Source organism: Fukomys damarensis, unplaced genomic scaffold (genome assembly GCF_012274545.1).
Source record: "Fukomys damarensis isolate Sample0158 unplaced genomic scaffold, DMR_v1.0_HiC HiC_scaffold_16, whole genome shotgun sequence".
Taxonomy (NCBI): domain Eukaryota; kingdom Metazoa; phylum Chordata; class Mammalia; order Rodentia; family Bathyergidae; genus Fukomys; species Fukomys damarensis.
Genome location: NW_022900928.1, coordinates 35,595,128 through 35,621,079, shown reverse-complemented (window position 1 = coordinate 35,621,079; position 25,952 = coordinate 35,595,128). Strand labels below are relative to the sequence as shown.

At 36.9% G+C, this 25,952-nt stretch overlaps 1 protein-coding gene across 2 annotated transcripts in view; it reads left to right on the top strand.

Annotated features, from left to right (window-relative positions):
• The window catches only part of Prcp (prolylcarboxypeptidase), a 91,190-nt gene that overhangs the window by 52,243 nt on the left and 12,995 nt on the right, over nt 1-25,952 (top strand). The window contains exons 1-6 of one of the 2 annotated variants that reach the window (XM_010630887.3): nt 1,265-1,353; nt 7,602-7,742; nt 11,506-11,607; nt 15,996-16,177; nt 16,390-16,547; nt 17,612-17,781. In XM_010630887.3, the coding sequence (XP_010629189.2) occupies nt 1,300-1,353; nt 7,602-7,742; nt 11,506-11,607; nt 15,996-16,177; nt 16,390-16,547; nt 17,612-17,781 (807 nt within the window). In that variant the 5' untranslated portion in view covers nt 1,265-1,299. Of the gene's footprint in view, nt 1-1,264; nt 1,354-7,601; nt 7,743-11,505; nt 11,608-15,995; nt 16,178-16,389; nt 16,548-17,611; nt 17,782-25,952 lie in introns of those variants that run through there. The other variant, XM_033764248.1, reaches the window with a different exon arrangement.

Genomic DNA, 25,952 nt, shown 5'->3' with positions numbered 1-25,952 from the left:
CTCATTTTAATTTTTGTTGTCGGACTGTCCTTGGTTTAATCTCTGGATTATCACCCAAATCTTCCTGATATAGTTGCACCCTAGCTTCTGTGTCTCTAACAACATAAAGACATTCTCATCTTCATAACATCAGAGAAAACAGCTCATCAAATCAACGGCAATGCTTTACCCCAACTGATACAATCAGCAACACATTAAGATCAAGCACAACTTGGACACTGACCAACTGTGGTAGTCACTAGTCTATCACCCTTAAGTCATTTGAATTAAATTGAAATCAAGAAGCAGTCCAGAACATGTCTGCAGTGAAGAAACTTTTCAATATTGTATATTTAACATTTAATGGCTCAGACAGAGTGAGGATGCAAGACCCCTGATCTCAGTTAGCTGATTGCTGAACCCCATGATGTTGACTGACCTCGGGCTGCAAGGCCCAGATTGAGTTCCCCATCCTTCTGAACTGTTGAACTCCGCAACATTCTATTACAGGTTTCCCACGCCCTTTCTTTAAAGATGTTCAAAGTTGGGAACTCAGAAGAATACCCTTGATGACCACTTCTGTCTTTGCAGAGTGGGTCCAAAGACTTGCAGAGTCAGGAGGTCTGAGAGTGCGTGTGTGGGGAGCTTATGGGGTTTCAGGGGCGCCCGCGCGGCTTCCTTCCGGGCGCTTGAGTGATGGCGGCTGGGCCGGGAGCAGGTGTGGCTCTCCTTCCCGCAGTGGATCGGGCTGGCCTACCTTCCGGGGCTTGAGTGATGGTGGCTGGGTCGGGAGCAGGCGTGGTTCTCCTTCAACTCATCTTTTTCTTAAAGGGACTTGTTATCATTTCCCCTGCCAGCATGATGCTATCGTCATAGAATACTATTTCCATTTAATTTTTAAAGTCAAATTTAGTCTCTTGACCTTCCTGCATTCTCAGAACATTAAGCAAGTTTTGAAAGGCCTTTACCTAATAAAATGGAAATAAAAGGGAGTCATTCAACAACTGATTATTTGGCTTATAAGATACGGCATTTGCTCTGTGGTCTTCTTCTTTCTTCTTTCTTCTTTGTTGCACTTGTGAAGCAGGCACATTACCATTGAGCCATATCCCCAGCTCATTGCTCAGTGTTCTTGTTCTAGCTCTTACCCTTGTGCGAGGGACAATTTAGTAGGTCCCTCTACCCGAAAATCCAGCTTTCTCCATCTATACCTCTAAGGACCTGCCTAACCTCCCTTTTCCTTTTAGATCCTCCTGGGATTTGTAGCCATTCATTATGAAGGTGTTCACCCTTTCAGAGCAGATCAAACTCAAGAGAGACATGGTCAGTTCTTTATTTAAGATCGCTAACAGAAAACTATGCTGCAATTGCCCAGTAAGTACAGGACAAACACATCAAGTGGGGGAAAGAGGATCTTAGTTTATTTCAGCATGTCTGGATTAAAATAAGTCATCAGAGAGCCTTCCTTCAAGGTGCTTTGATTTGTTGGGTGTGTGAGGTTTTTTTTTTTTTTTTTTGTCTTTAGTATACTTTTCCTATCTTGAGTAAAATTTTTGTTAGCTGCTGTATATTTGGGTGCCTGAATGAAACCAAATGTATGTTGTTTGTAAAACCAAAGGCTGCTGCAAAAGAGTTAATATCATTTTATTTTTATCAATGGCTTAATTAAATGAGTTAAAATAGTAGTACAGTAATGGCCATTGAGTCACAACATTGAAAATACCAACATTTTATATATTTTTTAGTGTACCTGTCAATAAATGGCTGGTGGTTTTATCCATCATATTGCAAAGTCAGGGCAAAGATACTGTAATGTCTTTTGCCAAAGGTTGAAGTTCACCATCAGACCTTGTCTGCTGCAGCTTATTATTAATATTATTAGTTATTACTATTTTGTTATTATTACTATTTGAGACAGGGTTTTGCTGTGTGGTTCAGGTTAACCTTGAACTCACTATGTATCCCAGCCTGGCCTCAAACTCATGGTGATTCTCCTACCTCATCCTCTGGAATGCTGGGATTACAGGCATGCACTGCCATCCTTTGTCAGTAGCATCTTATGAACAGAGCACATATCTGGGTGTTGTCAGAAGCAGGATTGGATAGGTGTTAAGAGGATGCCAAAAGGACTACATTTGATTTCTTTTTATTTGTAATTTTACTTTGGGTAAATTTCCCAGCCTCTCTGAGCATCAGTGACATCCTTACCCTAAGTCTGGTGTTATAAAAACGTTCCCAGGTATCAGTGGGACAGCCACATGGACTGTGTAAAATGACACACAAGGCCAGCATGTGATAGGTGCTCTGTGTTATTTTCTCTCACCCTTATCATCCCAAATTGTCACCTGAATTACGCATAATAGATGTAATATTATATCCAGTTTTTCTGGATATGAGCTTTGTTCTTGAGCAATTTAGAAATCCAAAAAAGTGTTTTGCTATAATAAAAAAAATTTTTTTTAACATGCTAGTGATTGTTCCCTCCCCTTAAGTCTGCCTTTGGAGTACAAGAAGAGCATCCAGGAAACAGTAGACAAGAAACCAAGTATGGAGAAGTACCCTAGTGTTTAGAAAAATTTGTCCTTGTGCTATGTGCTACCATAAATTTTATTAAAATGATATATTTTTTGCTCGTTTGGGGTACCTATTAAGTCTATCTCTTTTTATTTTATTTATTATTATTATTTTTTAAACGTCCATTTCTCCTCCTTGTGGTGAAGGAGGGAAGCATCTTTTCTTGGACCATTTCTAGAAAGAACTGTTAAACGTAACCAGAGGTGTCTTTTCCTTTTTGAGTTCATGCTTGTGTTGCTCTTACAGCATTGCTGCTTATTTTAGTTATTTCAGCAAACCAAATTACAAGAGTGATTTAAAGTTCCAGCTCCACTTTGACCTTGGCCAAGTCATTTGATCTCTTTCAACCTTGTTTCCTCTGTTGAGCAACACTGATCAAATGGTTTCTTAGACCCTTTCATGTCGTGATTTCCAAAATCTGCTCAGGAGCCCTGAACTGGAAGTGACGTGTGAGTCTCAGTTCTGAACAGCAGAGGGCACACTGCCCCTTGTGTGCCTCACCGATATTAAAAACTAGTTTTGCAAGAAGGAGCAAAAAATAATCTGTAAATTCAGGTCATGCAAAGGACATTTCATTGCGTGTGTTAAGTTGTTTAGGTGAAACACTAAAAATATTGGAGGTTTTGACATTCTCATTCTACTTCCTGTAATTCTCGGATCATCATTATCTCTTGTCCACCTAAGAACCTGATTTTAGGGTTGGTGTGCAAATGAGATGGAGAGGAGAACTAACATTTATTGGAAGCTTATTATACATTAGGAATTTATGCCTAATACTTTAGGTACATTTTTCTGTATTCTCACAGCAGTTCTTTTAATAATATGTTGTGTATTTTATACAGGAAAATACTGGGGCTCAGAAGAGTTAAGTGACTGGCCTGGGCTTATAGCTAGTAGGGGCTCAAGTTCATTTCTGCTTATTCCCAGCACATGCTCACTTTCTTTCTACTACAGGAGGATTTGTCTTTCTTTCCCCACTCTTCCCAGTTAAGGCAGATGGCCAAGAGCAGAGTGCCTTGGGTGTGGCCACGCAAATAATTTGGCTTTCTTTGGTTCTAAAATTTCTGTGAAAGGTGGAACTTATAATTCTAGATGGAAAGTTTTCTCCTGGCAAGAACTTTTCACTACTTTTATTTAACCTGACATACATAAACACGTAACAACCATGTTTGCAAATTTGAAAATTTTAGACTGGTCTATTGAGATGTGATTCTTTTTGGCCTCTTTCAGAGGTTACATCAATAGCTTAAGGTTAAGTTTGCAAGTCAATAGGTAAAGTATGGAAATGTTGTCTTTGAAAATTCCATGTGAAGGCATCTTATTAGAATGACCTAGTGGTCATTACATTTTTTGTTTTTTGTTATTGTTGTACTTCATATGACCCACTTGACTTGTGTTTGGGGGCTGTGTTGGGTATTACCAACCCACCAACCCATACCAGAGGCTCATTCAGCACAGTGAGATGTTTACAGTATTAGAGATACTGTGAAAATTTGATAAGAGAAGGAAAAGCATAGTCATATCTTGTTTTGATGTTTATTCTAACTCACTGGTTTCAAAACCTCTTTGGTAGATAAGAATTATCATTAGAACTTGTTAGAGCAGAGGTTACTGGGTTCTAAGTGCACGATTTCAGTTTTAGTATATCTGGGATTCACCCAGAGGGATGGCATTTCTGACACCTTTCCAGTGATCGAATGCTGCTGGCTGGGACCTCACATAGCCCAGGTATCTCACATGGAGAATTGCGGCACTGGGTGGACACGGGTGACATTGCTTGCATATTCCCTCTACTGTTTGTCTGTTTCTCTTGTGCATGTATTTTTAGGCTGAGTGGATGAATTCAGTTAGTTCAAGATAAATTCAAGGGTTTAGGTCCAACTTACTCTTTTTTTTTTTAGATGAGGGCTCATTGTGCAGTTCAGGCTGGCCTCAAACTCATAGCTATCCTCCTGTCTCAGCCTCCCAAGTGCTGAGATTACAAATGTGTGCTGCCACACCCAGCAAACCTATTCTTTATCCCATTTCTTAAGTCAATACTTGGTCTAGAAAAAGAGCCCAGTCCATGCTTGTTAAATAAGTGACTGAATAAAGAACATACACAATAGGAGGGGTGTGTAGTACACAGACTTCATCATGAAGTCTGTATCTTAGAAGTGCATATGTCAGGAAATATGCACTTTTGAGATACTTGCATTTTGGGACCTGTGGTATATGAAGTGTGCGTGCATGCATGAGTGTGTGTGTAGATGGAATCTAGGGAAATCTTGCAGGTTCTAGTTGAGATAAGAACAATCCTTCCTCTGGGGAGGCTGGAGCAGTGGTAGAACAGCAGCTGTGTTTGCTCCTGCCTAGGCATCATGTTTGCCTCTCTGTGCCTCCAAACCACTGAGGAGTTCAGCCTCCCTGATCCTAAAAGCTTAGCGGGGCCCTGTACCGTGAGAAACCCTATAAATTCACATAGTTGTATACCAATCTTACCATGGAGTAGAATTTAATAATTGTATTTTAAATGACTTAAAAGGTCTTACAATGCAAACACACACACACACACATACAAACTAAAAAAGAATCTTAAGTTCACTTAAAATTATTGTCTTTTTTGAACTGTTTTATATTAGCAGTCTTACAAAGTCTCAGTAGTTTGTATGTTTTGTCTCTTTCAGTAGAGCTACGTCTTCAGTTCTTTTAAATTCACCTTACTTTCTTATGCTGAAGCAATGTCAAGTAAATTAAGACAATGTGTTAGCTATTTGTAAATTTTTTGGTGTAAAGCTGTAAAAAATAAACATTATCCAGATAGCCAAAATAATATGACTACTCCTAAAAAGTCTGCAATGTCATCTAATACTTTGTCCATTTTAAAATTAACCCATGTTTGCTTAAATTAGGATCCAATCAGGATCATGCATCCCATCTTGTTATCGTGTTCCTTAAGATTCATTTAATCTAAAAGATTCAAAAGGGAATGATAGTGCTTTGCCACTGCCTTATAAAACGTTTCTACTTCAGCTGTGTCTGATTGCCTCTTCTGAGCATTTGCAAATCACTCACTTACCCTCTGTGTGTGCTTCTTGGAGTCTGGACATTAGATCTAGTCTGGTTTAACATGCGATTTGAATGTTTCTTCACAGAATGTAGGGTGATATGTATTTCATGATGCTCGTGGGAAGAGCTACATCACCTTAGTGATGGTGACATCTGCTGCTAGTTCAGGTGCTGACAGTCTGGTCCTTTCTTACAAGGTTACGTTTCCCCTTGCAACAAGAGAATATTCTGTGTGGTATCACTTTGATGTTATACTGTATAAATGTTTGGTCATCCGTTCTTCTAATGTACTTAACACCACTTGATAATTCTTGCTTGAATCAGTAACTTTGCAGGACTGTCACTTGTCTAATTCTTTCTACATTAGCTGACATTTGATTAAACGGCTCTTCATCAGTGGGACTAATTGGTACCCTGGGATACAATTCCATTGGAAGGACAGGTTAAATATTGAATTGTTTACACTTTAATTCCCAATTTTAAAGTAAGAAATTGGTTATAAGTTATTCCTTAAGTGGTGGCCAATGAATTTTTTCTTTGCTGTTAAAAATATTCTTACAAAAAATGAGAATCAATACTTGTCATGTAGAGGTACAAGATCCCAAAAATGAATGTAACTGTACTGTATCCCTAAAATGTACCAATAAACTCAATTAAAGCTGAAAAAAAAATTCTTACACATTAGTGTATGTATTATCATGAATTGCATGTTTGAACAAATCACGATTATTCTTTTAATGTTCAGCTTGTCTTACTTTCAGTATATTAAAATGTTAGCCCATGATAGTCCCTTGTAATTGGCTTTTATGCCCATTAATGTATTTCTATTAATACTTGGATACTGCTTTGCACAGCAAGATATATAGGCTTATCTTGTAACTTCCTTGTTCCAAGTGTCAGTTGACCACTTCACTAACAAGTCCTAGTTCCTTTTAATGGGAATGATATTAGACTCCAAAATCCTGACACTTGAAATCTTTATTGGTACTACATTGACAATGTTTATAAACCTTTTCAGTAGTCTGTTTAGTTTTTTAAACTTGATATTGAAAGTTTGGATAATGAAAATTCAAGTACTAAAGGGTATTATGCATTTTGAAAAACAGTGGGATGTACTGTGTACTTGAAAACTGCTGAAAGTAGATTTTTAAGTATTCTTGTGTAATACTTATAACAATTAGTTCAATTTAGTCATTCTACATAGTATATATATTTCAAATATGTTGTACACTGTAAATATATACAATTTTTACTTGAAAATTAAAAAAATTAAAAAAATAATGGGTTAATACTTATATTTCCAATTTGATTCTAACATTTTTATTTTTTGGTTTTGATTTTTGATTTTTTGAGACAGGGTCTTGTTATATAGTTCAGGGTGGTTTTGAACTCACTATGTAGCCCAGGCTGGCCTTGAACTCGTGATCCTTCTGCCTAAATCTCCTGAGTGCTGGGATTATAGTCATGTGACACCACACCTGGCCATTATTATATTTTTCAGTAGCTAGTTAATTTTATAATTGTATCTTTTCTTCCTTCTTTCTTGCTGTTCAGTAGGTTGGCTTTGAACTCACTATGTAGCTTAGGCTAGACTCAAACTTGCAGCAGGAGCTCAGCTTCCTTAGTGCTGGGATTATAGGCATGTGCTGCCACACCTGGCTCTATAATCTTTTTTTTTTCCCGATACCGGGTATTGAACTCAGGACCTTGCACTTGCAAGGCAGGTGGAAGAACCACTGAGCTGAATCCCTGGCCCCAATTGTATCTTTTCTTTTGCACTGAAAATCCTAACCATCAGTAACATACATTGCTTAGTCTAACCATCCAAAGAAAATAATTTCAAAGTTACTATTAATAAAACTAAGACCAAATAAAGTTTAAAATTTTCTTTTGATGTTTTTGCATAGGTTGATTTAATGAAAGAATTAATTACTTTTATGTTGATCTCATTTAATTAATTTTCTTTGAAATAAGTCTTCTCTGTTTTGTTTTTATTATAGGTTGATCATTTTGGATTTAATAACCCTAAAACTTTTAAACAACGTTACTTAATATCTGATAAACACTGGCAGAGAGATGGTGGATCAATACTTTTCTACACTGGTAATGAAGGGGACATTGTCTGGTTTTGCAATAATACGGTATGTTCAGATTTGTGAAATTCTTTTGCTTATACAATTTGTCTTTTATTATGATAAACTAGAAAAAATATTTGTGGACCAAGTATTACTATTTTTTTGAGTGGTAGAGGGGTTGAACCCAAGACCTTTACATTGAACTATATCTCCAGACATTTTAAAATTGATCGACTGGATTGACTGATTGAAATAGAGTCTCACTAAGGTACTAAATTGCCAAGGCTGAGTTTGAATTTGTGATTCTCCCACTTCGGTTTCCCTGAGTGATAGGATTACAGATGTGACCACCATGCTAAGCTAAGCATTAGAATATTTAATTTTAAAGTTCTTTAAAAAAGTAAAAATGAAAAGACAACCTTGCTAGTAATAGAAAAATAGCAAAACTTCATGAACAGACAGTTCGCTGAAGAACACATACAGATATTGAAGAAGCTTGCATGTTTAACTTTAAAGAATTACAAATGAAAAGAATCAAAAGCTTTCAGTTAGCAATAATTGTCTTGGATAAACCTCATTGGCTGTGATTAGCTGTGTAAAGCTTCACATGCTTTGCTTGGAAAATTGAATTAAAAATTTGTTTTATAAATCCCAGTTTATTTCTAGAGCAAACAGGTTATGTTGGAAACAGGCAAAGGAGTATTATTGCATAGTTTGTTTTGATTCATTGCTTCTAGAAGATAAATTCAAGGGTAGGAATCTTTGTATGTTTATTCAGTGTTGTATTTTCAAAAAGGCCAGGACTATATTACTCATGTAGTAGGTGCTCAGTAAATATCTGATATGTGTATGAAAAAATAAAACCAAAACAAAGCCATTGCAAATAAAAAAATACAGGTTTGACTGTCAAATGGGAATGGACAGATTGTGAAGTTTAGCTTTCCCATTCTACCATTTTTCTTGCATTTGTGAGGGTGCAAATTATATAACTTGATAACTTGCTTTTTTTGTCACCTTTTATAATACTTAAATCCATTAACAAAATTTAATTTAGAAGAACACAGAAAATGAAGAAAGTGTCCTTTTAAACACGTTAATGAGCTGACTAGAAAATGTTAACTTTCTACCAAAAAGCTATTGTGTGAATTATTGTAAAGTGGGGATTAACTGTATTATCTCCAAAACCAATATCTGGCCTGGTGCCTGGTATTCAGGACGCCTCAGTAAACTCTTGCTGAATTGAATTGAAACTAAAGGTATGAATCCAACTGTACTGTTATTGGATTCCTCATTTCTGATTTCCTGTGGATGTTAAGAATCTAAATACAATAGTTGAAGATGAAACAATTCCCTGAGAAATGAGATACTAGGATGCCTATGTCTTTTGGGTCGGCGACAAGTGAATTTAAGATTTCCTTTCTGGCCAGGCGTGGTGGCACACACCAGTAATCCCAGCACTTAGGGGGCTGAGGCAGGAGGATCACTGTGAGCTCAAGACCAATCTGGGCTACATAGTGAGTTCCAGGTCAGTCTCAACTACATAGTGAGACCCTGTCTTAAAAACAAAAAACAAAAAACAAAAAAACCAGATTGCCTTTTTGTCAGATTCCTACTCCCTTATTTTATTTTTATTTTTATTTTTGGTACCAGGCATCAAACTCGGGCCCTTGTGCTTTCGAGGAGGCACCAGAACCACTGAGCTAAATTCCTGACCCTTTACTCCCTTCTTTGAAACAGTGGCAGCCACCTTGTCTCTTTTCCTTGAGTGACTTCCTTTTTATTCCAGGTCTCAGTACAGCTTCTCCAGTCTAGTGATTTCCCACTTCTCGTTCTTCTTTATTGTAGGCAGGAGCTGTTCTTGCCTCCACTAGACACTGCTGCACAGGCGCTTCTGCAGAACCCCAGGCTGGCTTTGGATCCCTACTGTGAGGAGTGTAGAAAGGATGAGCTCCTCAGTACAGGAGTAGTTCCAGAGAACCTACCAGGGGTGGAACCTAGAAGGGCAGATCCTGGACCCTAGCCTATCTCACACATCTGCTTTGCTTACTAAAACATTCCAATTGCATGTTCACTTCTGGGGGCTCATTTTTCTGAAAGGAAGTGTAGTATAGTGGTCAAGAGTGAAGACTTAACCAGAATGACAAGATTCGAATTTTGCTTTTGCTACTTTTCTGTGCGACTTTGGGAAAGTTTCTTGTTCTGTGCCTCAGTTTTCTCATCTGTTGAATGGATATAATAAAAAAATCTAGTTCTTAGAGTTGTTCTAAAGACTAAGAAGATAAAGGCTCTTGTAAACACATAGCACTAGTATATTATGTGTGCCTCTCAAAAAATAATGCCTCTGAAATAGATGCAGGCAAAAAATCACTTACTACACTGTGAATCAGTTCAATTAAATTGCTTCCTCTCAAAGCCTGAAGCCAATTCCACAGAGATCTGAATATTATGGTTCTCACTCTTAAGACACTCATAGTCCCACAGGGCAAGAAACATGCAAACAAATATCATGGCATGTTAATAGAGATCTGTACGTGCCACCATAGTGTTGAAGAAAGGGAGATCAGCCCCACAGAGTGAGGCAGGATGAAAAATGTGTGCTTTGGCTGGATTTGTAGATATATGACAGGGTATGAGTAGGTCCTGGAAAGAGAATATTATTACTGGAATCATCACTGTTACCAGGTTAAATTCTCCGTCCTCACATGCATGAAGCTCTCTCTCTCTTTTTTTTTTTTTTTTTTTTTTTTTTTTTTTGTGGTACTGGGCATGGAACTCAGGGCCTGTGCATGTTGGACAGGGACTCTACCACTGAGCTACTTCTCTCATGTGGTTCTTGTAATGTGCTTATTGATCAAAACAAAAACAGTTAGGGCCAGGAATTTAGCTCAGCGGTTCGGTGGCCTGACTTTCAAGAGCAAGGACCCGAGTTCAATCCCCGGTACTAAAAAAACCAAAAAAACCAAAACAAAAACAGTTTAAATTTCTTAGTTCTTGTTTGGGAGTGGTAACTTAATAAAAAGCAACGAGGTGCTCTTAGAAGCGACAATTTTGGTGTATGCTAGATCGAGTCCACCTGTGGTTTCTTGGAATACTTTGATGAAAAAGATTTTTGAGGCCACAGTTGAGGTAAGTGATAAAATTCAGTGAATGACTAATGATCAGCCGTTAGGGTTTCAAAAAGGCGGTCTAACAGCACTTGATGATTGTACTCTGGAATCACATAGTCTATCTTTGAATCTTGGCTCTGCCACTTACGTGAATTTCAAAGTTCATTTCAGATCGTGTGCCTCAGTGTTCTTGTCTGTAAAATGGGGATAATCAAAGTGTCTGTTTATTATTTATTGTGATAATGTAGTGAATTCATATATATGAAGTATTTAAAATAGTGCCTGACATACATAATGACTCTGTTAACATTAGCTATTGTTAGCTACCACTTCATTTCCAATAAAAATAAGACTAATTTAAAATCCCCAGGGAGTTTAATATGGTTATTTGTACTGTTTTCTTTTTGATGTTGTAAGTACATCTGAGTAGGTGGCTAACTTAGGTTTCTTTAGCGGTGTCCTAGAATTTTTGACACACAGTGCACTTTGAAGACTGAGACATACTGTTCATTCTCAGCCTCGAGGTTCGGGGTAGGAAGAGTCAGAATGACTGACTAGTGGATGAGCAGCTTGAACTTATTTTTGTTTCACTCTTTCCACAGTGCACCTTTCCAGAGAACTCTTTCTGGTCTGCTTTAACATTTATTTTGTCTGCTTTGCCAAAAGCATTGATGTTTTTTTCATGTCCCGATTTAGCTTGTGACCCTGTAAACTCTTCTTAGGGGTTCATGTGGGATGTGGCTGAGGAACTGAAAGCTATGTTGGTGTTTGCTGAGCATCGATACTATGGGGAATCCCTCCCCTTTGGTGCGGACTCATTCAAGGTAAGAGTGCTAGCATTTGTATTTACTTAATTACTAAATATTTATTTGCTATTTAATAGGCAAAAGGACAAGTAGTTACTTCTTACTTTTAAGTTTAACTTTTTACTTTTTAAATTTTAGAACATGTTTTTACATCCACATACCACTGTGAGATAGTTTTAACTCAAACAACCTGAAACATCAGTAATCTGTGCTTCGCCTTTCCTTTCCATGTGTAATTCGAGTGGACAGGGTCTAGCTCAGTGGTCAGGCCAGCCTTGGGCAGGACTGCAGAGACCAAGCGGAGCCTGGCCCTGTTTCAGAAGGGCTGGGGAACAGTTCTGCTTTATAAACCATACACTTTAATTATTGGATCTGCTACTGGAAAAATATAATGAGCACATAAATATTTGTCCAATATGTTTTTAAAATAAAATATAATCAATGAAGTAAGGACCAGTAAACTCTCTGATACAGTGCGGCAAGCAGACTCTGTTCCTTTGTGCCTGTCCTCTCCTTACAGGATGCTCTGGCCTTAGCCACAGACTCCACACCCATTAAGCTGGGAACTTTTTCCTCAGCTGCACTCACTGTGTTCTATCCTTGTGATGTTGGTGGTAGTAACTTGCTACCTGTCCTATTATCTTCTTAATTTTTCACTTTATAAAGATGTGGAATTCACTTTTAAAAACTTTTATTTTTCTTAGTATGTGTTTGTAGTAGACAGTGACTACATACACTGTCAGGAACTGGTACATGTACATCATACATCTTTATTATTTTTGCTTTCTTTTCCCCTTTCTTCCTTTTCCTTTTCCTTCCATCTCTTGGTCCCTTTTTTATTTGCAAACTTAGTTTTTTTTTTAAACTAGAGGCTTTATGTACTAATTGTTTTTCTAAATTACATTAAACTAAGATGTTATACTAAAATGTTATATTAAAAATGTTGGTGGGTTACCTAAGATCATCTAGAATACTACCAGTATACAATATCATGCTTTGAGATAGCTCTAAGCATGTGGGGCCATTTTTTAGACTGCCTATTTTTAAAAAATTAATTTTATTGGTACATTTAATGCATACAATATACTGACATTCATTGTTGGTAATTTGTACCTTTACATAATCATTCTTGGTTCTCATTTTTTCCCCATTCCCCTGACCTCTCTGCAACCCCTCCCTCCCTCCCTATCTACAGAGACTTTGTTTCCATTATTTTTCATTTGCTCATATGAATTCCATTCCCTCCTTTCCTTTCCCCTACCCCTCCCATTTCCCCTCTGCTTTGTCCCTTTTCTTCGTATTTCACATTATCTGTTATACCTTTTAGTCCTTATTTACACTTTCAGTTTCTCACACCAGAGAAACTATTTAGTATTTACACATGTGTGTTCTATTTATGTCACTTAGGAGTCTTGCCTCAATGTGCATCCATTTAGCTATAAATATCTCTTAATTTCTTATTTTTTATGGCTGAGTAGCACTCCATTTTATTAAAAAAATCATATTTTATCCATAGACTGCCTATTTTGAAAGGAGTTTTAAACTTTTATTCTCAATTCTCAGAGGTTTTATTATCTTATAAATAAAAAATAGTAAGAAATTAAAAAGAAAAAACACAAATTGTATGCTAAATAAAAAGTGGAAGGATTTGCTGATATTTGTTTGGATGTGTGGGAAACTGTTCTTTAGCTGAGTGTTTTATACGCATTACATACTGATTAGAGAAATCGACAGGTGTTGAAATCATTGAGAAGCAGCCAGCTTGCTGCAGATAAAAACAAAACTCTTTAAATGGTTATAATTCATGTTCTATTAGCAAAATGGAGCCAAGGACTCTTTTGGATATGCTTTTTCCCTTTTTGGGCTCACAGAGTTTGTCAGTAATATGAAGGCTGTCACAGATACTATTTGAGGATTGGAAAAAATGACTCTCAGCTATACATGGTGCCACAAATACTGGAAGCAAAGAATAGCGATAGATGGTGAGAGAGGAGGTAAGCAATCAGAAAATATACATCTTGGATAGGGAAAGGCTAAAGAAGTAGGTGGCATACTTAGGCAAGAGGAAAGCTGGAAACTGATTCAGTATGGTTCCCAGTGTTGGAAGGAGTGAGTGGTGAGATCCAAGCATGCAGGATCTTCTGGTATGTAACAAATTGTCAAACCTGCATGTCCATGTTTGTAGCAGCCCAATTCATTAAAGCTAAATCTCGGAAGCAGCCTGTGCATGTCCATCAGCATATGAATGGATAAAGAAAATGTGATATTTATACACAATGGATTTCTACTCTGCCATGAAAGGAAAGATTTGAGATATTTTTAGGAAAGTGGATGTACCTTTAGACCATAATGTTAGAAACACAAGCTTATCTGTCGCAGTTTCTCTTATGTGAGAATCCCAAAGTATACATAAAGTAAAGGGAAAAATAAAAGATAGATGGTGGGAAACAGGGGCATAGATCTTTTGTAAATGGAAAGGTGGGGAAGAAATGGAGGGAAAGGAGAGGGAAGGAAAGAAGGGGATGCAAAATGAATTCTAATCTGTTATGTTCGTGTACCAGTTCTCCAGGATGAACATAATTATGTACAGCACACATGTACTGATAAAAATTTAAAAAGTTAAAAACCAAGAAGGAGTGTGTATTACCTCACAGTTGCTTTAGGTGAGGAATTTGGAGTGGCTGAGATGGGTGGTTCTGTTTCAGGGATCTCATGAGGCTCCCCTGTCAGCCAGTATTGCATTCATCCCCAGGACACTCGACTGGAGCTGGGACAGCCCCTCCAACTCATGCTGGGTCTTAGCAAAAAGCTTCACTTCCTCTCCACCTAGGGTTCTTGAAGGGCCTTCGTGAGTGACTTCACGACATATCCGCCAACTTCGCTCAAAGTTGACAGACCAACAGAGCACAGGCATGGTGAAGCTGCAGTGCTGATTTGGCGATCTAACCTCGGTAGTTATGTGCCATTAGTGCCGCCTCTAGGGTCAAGTCACTGCGTTCAGCCTGAGTTCAAAGGGAGTGGAATTCTGCTTCACCTTTTTTTTTCTTTTTATTGAGTTTCTTGGTACATTCTAGGTATACAGTACAGTTACATTCATTATTGGGATCTTGTACCTTTACATGACAGGTCTTGGTTCTCATTTTTTCCCCTTGTCCCTGCCTTCGCTTCACCCCTCCTCCCCTCCCCATTTACATTTTATTTCCATTTTTTCATTTTCTCATATTTTTTTCTTTTCCCTTATTCCCTTTCCCCTACCCTTCCCACTTTCCCTACACCTTTAGCCCTTTACTTCCTTTTTCACATTGTTAATTATCCCATTAGGATCTTGTGTACTAGTATAGTTTTTCACACCAGAGAAACTATTCGGTATTTACACATGTATGACTTATTCATTTCACTTAGGAGTATATCCTCAATATGTATCCATTTTCCTAAGAATGACTCTAATTTCTCAGTCTTTATGGCTGAGTAGCATTCCATTTTATAGAAAAACCACATCTTCTTTATCCAGTTTCCAACTGATGGGCAGATGGGCTGTTTCCAAAAGGAGTATCAAGCATTTACAGATACCTTCCCCACTCCTGCCTCAGCCTCCTCAGTTTAGCAGGGCTCCATTTGAACTTCACTTTCCTACACTGCAGAGAGAACTTGCACCCATACAGTGAGCTGGACGATCACAGGACTTAATGAGTTTTTCTTCACTCAGGGATCTCAGTATTTTTTTTTTTTTTTTTTTTTTTTTGGTAGCAGAGATTGAACTTGGGACCTTGCGCTTGCAAGGCAGGAAGCGGAACCACTGAGCTAAATCCCCAGCCCGCCACCTGTTTTCCAATGCCCACAAATATATTTTTCCTTTTTCAGTTTTATAGTTGTTTATGATAGGCAGCCTAATTTGTTCCAGTTCTTGATACGGTCTACATAATAAATAATAATTTTGATGGGGAAGGATGGGTTTTATTTTTATTGGTGATCCTTACCTCTTTTGTCCATAGGATTTAGTTTGCCTTTGGCTACATGGTGGACATTTTAAAGTGTCAAGGTTTGAAATAAAAGTTATAATCTTACCATTGTCTTTTATGCTTAGTTTTATTTTCTATCACATTTACTGTTAAATGTTACTTAGAATTTGTTTCTGTAATCTCTACAACCTCAACACGGCCTTTAGGAAATAGCATTGAATAGAAATTACATTTGAAAATATATTATGCTCTTCCACAAACTTAAAATTGCTTTCATGAGTTGTTTAAATCAGGAAAGCTATTGGTTTGACTGGGCATTTTAGCTCGATTGCCTAGAGAGTCTATCTGGAGAGAAATTTATCTGACTCTGGTTCTTTTCTGGACCTACGCTATGCCTAAACTGTTTTGTGCACATTTATACCCATGTTCTTTGTTATTTTTCTTTAGGATTCCAGACACTTGAATTTTCTGACATCAGAACAAGCTCTGGCTGATTTTGCAGAGTTAATTAGACATTTGAAAAGAACCATCCCAGGAGCTGGAGATCAACCTGTCATTGCCATAGGGGGCTCTTATGGTGGCATGCTTGCAGCCTGGTTCAGAATGAAATATCCTCACGTGGTGGTTGGGTAAGTACACTCACGCTGGTCATGATTGTCCAGGAAAACCTAAGAGATATGTTTCATACTCCATTCTATTGTACTAAGATTTCTCATTTCTGTCTCAATAAGAGGTATTTTCTTTCCTCATCCTTTTTGTTCAGTCTCAGTTCAACTGTAAAACTTGAGTTCAGTAAGTTATGTATTTCTTTTTTTCCTTTCTTGTTTCTCTTACTGTTTAGAGCTCTTGCCGCTTCTGCTCCTATCTGGCAGTTTGAGGATTTGGTTCCTTGTAATGTGTTTATGAAGATTGTAACTGCAGATTTTAGGAAAAGTGGTCCAAATTGTTCAGAGAGCATCCGCAGGTCCTGGGATGCTATTAATCGACTCTCAAAAACAGGTAAGCTGTAATTAAGAGAATGGATTTGTGGTTGTTTATTTTTAACTTTAATTAATGGTTCAATGTTAACACTTCCACTTTCTTTTCTTTTCTTTGGTACCAGGGATTGAACTCAGGACCTTGTGCTTGTGAGGCAGGTGCTGTTCCACAGAGCTAAATCCCTGGCCTTCTGCTTTCTTTTTTTTGAGGGGGTGCTGGAATTGAGCTCAGGCCCTTGTGCAGTCTAGGCAAGCAGTCTACCACTGAGCTATAGCCTCAGCTCAACATTTCCACTTTTTAAGCAATATTTCATTAGAGTAAAACATATAGAAAAATATACATATTGAGATGTATAGCTTAATGAGTTTTCACAAAGAGAGTAATTAGTGTAATTAGCATCCAGGAAGAGAAAGAATATCATCAGGGTGAGGTGGTGCATGCTTGTAATACCACCTCTTCAGAAGGCTGAGGCAGGGGCATCATGAATTTGAGATGAGTCTGGGCAACATTGTGAGGCCCTATCTCAAGTAAAAGAAATCATGTTATTTCTAATACACACACACACACACACACAGACACACACACATACACACACACACACACAAATGAATGAAGAACAAACAACAGCATCTGAAAAATCCTCTCATGCCTTTCTATCATTACCTCCACATCAGCTAATCACTATCCTCTCTCTTTAAGCCATAAATATTTTTAATAATTGAAATTGCATAGTGTATGCTATTTTGTCTTATCTTTTGCTCAATGCTGTATTTTTTGATACATCTATTTGTTTTATTTGGTTGTAGTTTACTCTCATTATTTTACAGTATTTCTGTTAATTTATTTCAATAATATCTTAAAGCAGGGGAATAGTGCAGAATCCTAATTCAGGTATATTCTATGAAAATAGGCAACATGAGATTATCCAGTTGCTCTAAAAATGTTTTGTCAAATGTTGAAAACATTCCTTGATAAAGTGGTATAGAGAATTTAATTTCCTGAATATTAAGTGAGTGACTAACGACCTGTGAAGACCTCTGTTGACTACTACTTCTTAGATTCCATCAATGTAATTCTGTTCCCAGGCAGTGGTCTATGGTGGCTTGCTCAAGCCCTTCACTTGTGTAGTCCTTTGACTTTAGACGACGTCCAACATTTCAAAGAGTGGATTTCTGAAACGTGGGTGAATCTGGCTATGGTGGACTACCCTTACGAGTCTAACTTTCTGCAGCCTTTGCCTGCTTGGCCTATCAAGGTAACAGGAAAATATCCTCTCATATTTTTAGTTACAGGTTTTTCACTTTTTTTCGTGTGCTTCTCTGACTTTCAGTATCAGAAGAAATCCGAATGACATGGGGATTCCATGGAGTTAGTGACATCTGGGCTGAAATCCTGGGTTTGGTCACTTTGTGATTATGTGACCTTGAACACATTCCCTAAATATTCTGAGACTCCATTTTCTCATTTGACAAACAGATAAAATGCATCGATTACAAGTGTTTTTATGAATTAAAAGTATGACCAATGGTTGCTGTTAATAGGATAATTATTGTGTGCTAAATCCTGGGCTGTGCATTTTGATATGTATTTAATCTTTGTGCTATATTCATAAAGTCTATATCTAAGTAGTATACGTTTAATGTTTAATAAATGGCATCTGCTGTCATAGTACAGTGGACTCTCAAGTTACGATTGGTCTGACATGTGAACAACTTGAATTAATTAGGTTGGTGGAAGATTTATCTGCCTCTTGTTTTCTGTAGTGTGTACCCAGGTAAACATCCAGACCTCAGCTGTATTGACTTAAAACCAACCCCCCCTTGGAAACTGATCAAGTGTGTAAGTCAAGGGTCCACTGTACTATGATGACATCACCTGCTACTGCATTCCAAGTACGGCATATGTTGTGAAAGGTGATCACCATGCTAAGTGTGGCAGAGTGGAAAGAGCACCAACTTAATGATGAGGGTTTTGCCCAGAGCTGCTGCTTTCAAACTGAGTGATCTTGGGCACGGCGATCTTCCTTGAACCTCCATCCTTCCTCTGTAGAGCAGGATCGTAGCAGTTACATACAGTTGTGCTGAGGACCAAATAAAATATTGGATGTGACACGCTCTGAGAAGTGTAAAGGCACATTATATCAATTTTAGGTTCTTTTACAATTTTAAGGTCCTTTTCATGTCAAAATTATTTATTGTGTATGCTCTTCTTTGAGTATTTTTTTTTTTTTTTTTTTTTGGTGAAGAGCTTTTCTGTTAGCTTTAAAATCAAAGGCTAGCCAACCTGATGGATAAGCTTGAGAATATAATTAAATTGACTCTATATCTAGAATGGATGTGAAATTAAAATAGAATTGGTAATATGACAGCCAAATTTAAAAAATATTTCTAATTTAACTGACCTTTTGAACAATTAAATGTACAACTTGCTTAATACTTTGTAACTGAAGTGAAAAAACCCATTCAGGATTAGATTTTTTGTTTAATGTACCAAATGTCCTGTACATAGCAGGCTGGAGGTAAATGTGCACTGAATTAAATTGGATATTGATTCAAAAGAGCAGATCTCTCATGTAAGAAAACCTGGATCTGTATATTAGAATTAACTGTACTCTATCAGTATAGAAAGTAAGAAATATATTTGCATCTTTATCCCCACTCAGTGAATAAGTGAGTTGTCAGTAAATAAGTGAGGAAAACAATAGAGAGTTCCCTTATTATTTTAAACATAGACTGGCATACTTTATTCGTAAATGATTATATTTTAGGCTGTGGTGATCATATGGTTTATGGACCATGAAAGCAGCCATAGATAATTCATAAACAAATAAGGATGTTCAGTAGTATTTGATGTATAAAAATGGGCAGTAGGCTGCATTTGGCCTTTGTGTTGACCCTGATCTAGAAAAAGAACCTGAGAATACAACATTTTAGTATTACTTGGTTTATCATGATTTCAAGCAGTGAGCAGCCTAATTTTCTCTCCATTAATTTCATATTCCTTCTGAGGTGTTTTGTTGTTGCTTTAAAAGTAAATAAACATTTTCTTCTTTACTCTTAAATAATCACTTGAAATCTTGTTATCTATTTTGTATTCAGCAAGCCCTTCATCTGTGTCTGTATCTATATTTCTATATAATGAAAGTTTATTATTAAGTCAAGATAACTTTATATTTTCCCCCTATAATCACCATCTACTTTTTAAAAATCCAGTTCTTGCCATTTACTTCAGATATTTTTATTAACATTATTCTATCTCTGCACATTTTAAGAAATCCTTTTTTTTTGGTGCTGCTGGGGATGGGATCCAGGGCCTCACTCGTGCTAGGCAAGTGCTCCCTCACTGAACTATACCCCTAGCCTAACACTAAGGATTCTTGATTGCTTATGATGATTTATGATTCTGTTTTCTGCCTGCAGCCACCCAGTGTAATCTCTCTTGTCTCTTCCTTCAGAAACTTCCATTGCCTCTATTTCCAGTTTCCTCCTATAGTTACTCACCTATTTGATTTTCAGAATTTTTCCACTATGTCTCCCTCTTTCTGCTTTTCAAATCTTTAGCTTCAGATCACTTTCTTTCACTGTCTATTCTATTTCTCCTTTCTTGACCCCCTCTCTGTTCTCCCAACCCATTAATCCCTGGAACACTACCCAGTTGGGGACCGCTCTTTCACTTGGATAGTTCCATTTAGCCCGGACTCCTCCTCCTTCTGATACACTTCCTCCTTTTTAAAGGTCTGACAAACAGCCGTCCTTTTCTGAATCTGTAACTCAGGCTTAGCTTGGTGAGATAATATGTAACAGTTGGGTTATGAAGAAAAGCAGGTGATTTCCAATTCTTCCTGGACCTTGTACAGTTCTGAAGGATCCATGGGCAGCGACTAAATGCCATTTTCCGTGTCAATACAAGTATCATTCTTTTTAATTTGTCTTTGGGCTTTGCACACTCAGCCTCCATTTACTTTTGTTTACTGTTAACAGAAGCTGCAACATTCATGCAGAAATAATCATGGACTTGGCCAGTAGAACACAAGGAAGAAGAGAAAAGGGAAATAGAAAACCTCTCTGTCATTTGCCTGTTCTGTCAGCATAAAAATCACTATCTCTTCTCAGCTCAAAGAGAAATTTTAAAGAATGCAGTAGTTTTAAATTTTGGAATCCTTTCTTAGCTGATAACTTACCAAGTATTTTGGCTTAGTTTTTTGAGCATGTAGATAGATACAGTGAAATAGTAAGACATAAGATGGAAAATCTCTTCCGTTTGTCATGGTGTTTGATAATGTATGCAACCTCTCTGGGTGGTTTAAGCGGTTTAGGTGCATTCTATGAAAGGGAGCTTTTAATGACAAAACTAATGTGATTATCTGAGTGAGTGTGAGAGGGGTATTGAAGCCTTAGAGAAAGAAAATCTGTTAGAAAAGCTGAATGTATCTGCTTAATCCTTTTTCTAATGTGGATGGACCATGCTCTCTGAGAGGAGATTGGTCTTTTTTTTTTTTTTTTTTTTTTAAAAACCTGACCTTTTTCTAATTTGGATGGGCCATTCTCTCTGAGAGGGGATTGGTTTTTTTTTTTTTTTTTTTTTTTTAAAAACCTGTCTTCTTTCCTTCCTCTTCTGAAAAATTCTCTTTGCCTTCTTTTTTTTCTTCCTTTTATTTAAATGCTTATCCCTCCTAGGTAGTGACACTGAAAGCTTTTAAACAAATCATTATCTTTACTTCCTTTGGCATATGTGGGGTCAAAGGTCAGAACCTAAATGTTTGAATGCAGATCTCACAAGCTTGCTTCCAGTTACATGAATAGTATACTTCCTGCTCTATTTCTGTACTCTTTAAAACTAGAATTATTAAAATTGACTTCTAATGTTATTTTTGAATATATGCTGAGGAGTGTTCATTTTTAAATGTGGAAGTAGAAAATGAATTAAGTATATCCATTTCAAAAATGTTGATTTTTTTTTACCACATACTGCTGTAACTTATTGTTGTTTTATTATATTATTATTGAAGTCCTGGGGAATCAAACCTATATCCCTGCCTTACCTGCGTTACCTGTTTTTTTTGTTTTGTTTTTTTTTGTGTGTGTGGGGTTGTAATTGGGAATTGAAGTGAGGGTATCCCACATGCTAGGTAAAAGCTCCACCACAGGAGTTATAACCCCAGGACTTTCTGTTTTATAGTTTCCTTTTTACTATTATATATTGTAAAGTTTTTATATTGCCACAGAACCCCTGTAAGTTTTCACCTGAAATAAATAAATTTAGAAAAATATACAGACAATGCAAAGTAAGAATAATAAAAAAAAAAACTTGTTTTAAGCTGAGTGTGTGGTATACATTTTTTTTGGGGGGGGTACCTTTGATCTAACTCATGCCCTTATGTTTGCGAGGCAATGAGGTAGAACCACTCAGCCAGATCCCTCGCCCCCAAAAATACTTCTTTTAAAAAGTGAGCATGAGACTATAGGCATATTTAGGCATTGTTTGTGTTATTTTTCTCCTGTGCTATAACATTCAAAGTTGACTTCATGTAGTGTAGTGGTTGAGTCTGCATTTGAATTCTAGCTCTGACACTTCCTTGATGTGTAGCTTTAAGTAATTTTCTTAACCTTTCTGTGCTTTAGTTTCCTCTCTTATAAATGGGGATAATAACAGTTACAGTGTTATAGGGATTGTTATGAGTGTTTCATAGGATCTGGTATAATAATAGCAATGTCTTATTATTATAATATCAGGATGACAAACTATTTGTGATCAAAGTCTGGGTTCAAAGCTTATATTCAAGGCTTCTAAATTGTTTATTTTGTAGTCAGATCTCTCTGAGCTTATGTTGCTCCCTGGGTTATAATGGGAAATGTACCAAGTTTCAAGGAATTTCAAGAGTTGTACTAGCAATGTCAGCTCCAGCTATCCTCATTCCAGTGCATTCATGGCCTTATTTTGAGATTATTTAGAAGAAGCCACAAAATAAAAATATAATGCAGGGTCTACCTGAGTGTTGCCCCTCATGAAATGGACAGTATCTGTAAATTACAGGATTAAGCAGATGTATTATATGAAGACTTACCAAAAGTGCCTATATTTGACTGTTTGACCTATAAATATGACAATTTTATGTGGTTCAACTTAATATTTATGTATCTTGTGCATCCTCCAGATCTGAAAAGAGAATGTGAATATTTCCTTTTGAATTACTGGAGTCTTTAATAAAGCATGAGAATAGCATTGAGGTCTTGCCAGTATGACTGTGTTTTTTTTTTTTAACTTTAATTTTACTATCTAAATTGCTAAGGTAGTTTATAGACCTATGCAGAGAATGCTTGCAGAATGTTTAAGTTAGGGAAGAACCTTAGAACCACCTAAAATAAAGCTTCCATTGTAAATTGACAAGTATTTTGCAGAAAATATTTTCAGTGATATTTTTCATAACTTCTAAGTAGTATCTTAATGAAATATAGATTTACCATACTCCTTATCAAAACACCATGGGCTTTTTTCTCCATAGAGCTAGAAAAAATAATTCTAATAATATATTATTAGACCCAGAAGAGACCCAGAAGAGCCAAAACTATCCTGGGCAGCAAGAACAAAACAGGAGGCATTACATTCCCAGACTTCAAGTTATACTACTAAGCCACAATAGTAGAAACAGTATGGCACTGCTACAAAAACAGATATATTGATCACAGAATAGAATAGAGGATGCAGAAAGAACCTCAAACACCTTTAACCATCTAATTTTCAACAAAGGGGCCAATAATAATAAATGCTAAATAAAGATAGACTCTTTAACAAATGGTACTAGGACAACTGGTTATCCATAAGCAGAAAAATGAATTTTGATTTATAGCTCTTCACTCTGTATTAAAATCAAGTCAATATAGATCAAAGACCGGTATATAAAAACAGAAACACTGAATCTAGTGGAAGAAAATATTTGGTAAAACTCTTGAAGACATAGGCATGAGCAAAGACTTCCTAAACAGATACTCCAAATAATACCAAGAATCAACAAATGAGAGTATATCAAATTTAAAGCTACACAGCAAAGAAAATGACCAACAGAGAGAAGAGACAACTTGTAGCAGGGAAAACAGTTTTATTAGCTACTCCTGAGGAATAATATCTGGAATATTAAAGAACTAAAAAAAAGGAGGGGGTGAAGGGAGGGCAGGGACAAGGGGAAAACCAAGATTTGTCATGTAAAGGTACAGTACAAAATCCCAACAATGAATGTTAACTGTACTGTATCCCTAAAATGTACCAATAAACTCAATTAAAGCTGGGGAAAAAAAAAGAACTAAAAAAAATATTAGACCCCTTCTCAAATAAAAGAACCAATAAAAAAATGAGCAATTGAAATGAATAGACACTTCACAGAAGAAAAAACGACCAATAAGTACATAAAAATTGTTCATCATTTTTAGCCATTAAAGAAATTCAAATAAAAACAACAAAGATTCTACCTTACTCCAATAAGAATGGCCATTATCCAAGCTTCATACAAGAACAAATCTGGCAAAGTTGTAAGGGAAAGGAACTCTTATATACTGTTGGTGAGAAAGTAAACTACTACAACCAAATTGGAAATCAGTATGAGATTTCTCAAAAAACTAAACTTTTAATTTTTTTCAGCTTTAATTGAGTTTATTGGTACATTTTAGGGATACAGTACAGTTACATTCATTGTTGGGTTCTTGTACCTCTACGTGACAAGTCTTGATTCTCATTTTTTGCCCTTACCCCTGCCCTCCCTTCACCCCTTCCTCCCCTCCATAAACTTTTAATTTTATTTGACCCAGGTATCTCTCTCCTGGGTATCTTCCTAAAAGAGCGAAAATCATCCTACTATGCCAATACATGCATACCCATGTTTATAGCAACACAGCACACAATAACAAAATCATGGTAGTAGACTGGATGCCCATCAACAGATGAATGACAGCCTGGCATGGGAGGCTGAGGCAGGAGGATCGCTGTGTGTTCAAGACCAGCCTTGCCTAAAGAGTGAGTTCCAGGTCAGTCTCAACTACATAGTGAGACCCTGTCTCAAAAACAAAACAAAAACCCCAAATAAACAGATGAATGGATAAAGAAAATATCACTCACACACACACACACACGTGTATATATAGCTCAGCCATAAAGACCTAAATTTAAGACTCTAAATATAAATAATTTAAAAAACAAATAAAGAGCCATGTTAAGAAACAGGGAGGTAGATTCTGTATTGATAGGAAGGCGATACGGGAAAGGAGGGAGATTGTAGGGCAGCGGCAAGGGGAGTAAAAATGATCAAATTGCAATATGTGTAGATAATTGATTTTCTAGAACAATACGTGTGAGCCATCACTCCTGGCTTTCAAGAAAATAATGAAGATTATGTACACAAAGATTTAGCCTCAGGATATTTTTTTTGTAGCTTTATTTGTAATAGTGGAAGCTTGAGAATATCCCAAATAAACAATTTTAGGGTTACTTCAACTATTCCTCAACTCCACATCCTACATGCTCCCTCTGAATTTTCTAATGTTGTTTTGAATCCTTATTAAGGTGTGGTGCTTAGAAGTGGGCCTAGTCCTCCAAGGGGGATCTAACCCCACAGGAGACATAATTACTCTTAGTCTGACATGGAATTTCTGTCAACAGAGGCCGAGTTTCTGATCATGATGTTCCGAAGCTGCCAGAACCCAAGTATTGTCAGCTGGTGCTGGTCACCAGCCATGCTTGTGTCTTTTAAGGAATGACAGTAACTGCCCTTTACAGAGATGACTATTCATGGGGACTCTTTCTTTGCCTGACAGAAGCTCAGTGTTCTAGCTCTGAGAGAATCTAATGCCAGCATGTGAGTCACACTCTCTGGCTACTGTTCTTTTCCAGAGTTTTTTTTTTTTCTTTTTATTGAGGTTATTGGTACAATCTAGGTATACAATACAATTACATTCATCATTGGGATTCTGTACCTTTACATAATAGGTCTTGATTCTCATTTTTCCCCTTGTCCCTGCCCTCCATTCACCCCCTCCTCCCCTCCCCATTTACAAGCATTTTATTTCCATTTTTTCAGTTTCTCATATTTTTTCCCCTCCCTCATTACCTTTCCCCCACCCTTCCCACTTTCCTTACACCTTTAGCCCTTTACTTCCTATTTCACATTATTAATTATCTCATTAGGATCCTGTGTACTATTATAGTTTTTCACACCAAAGAAACTATTCGGTATTTCAGTTAAAGAAATCTCTGTATGAACATTAAAAATAGGGAATCCTAAAATAAAACTAAAAAGGAAAGTAAAAGAGAAAAGGCAATGATGTAACATCAAAATAATCCTTAATTCTGGAGATGAAAATGGTCCCTGAACATATTTAAATTGCTTCTCGCTCTTATAGTCTTATCTTATTCTTTTTTTCATTATTTAGAGACTACTTT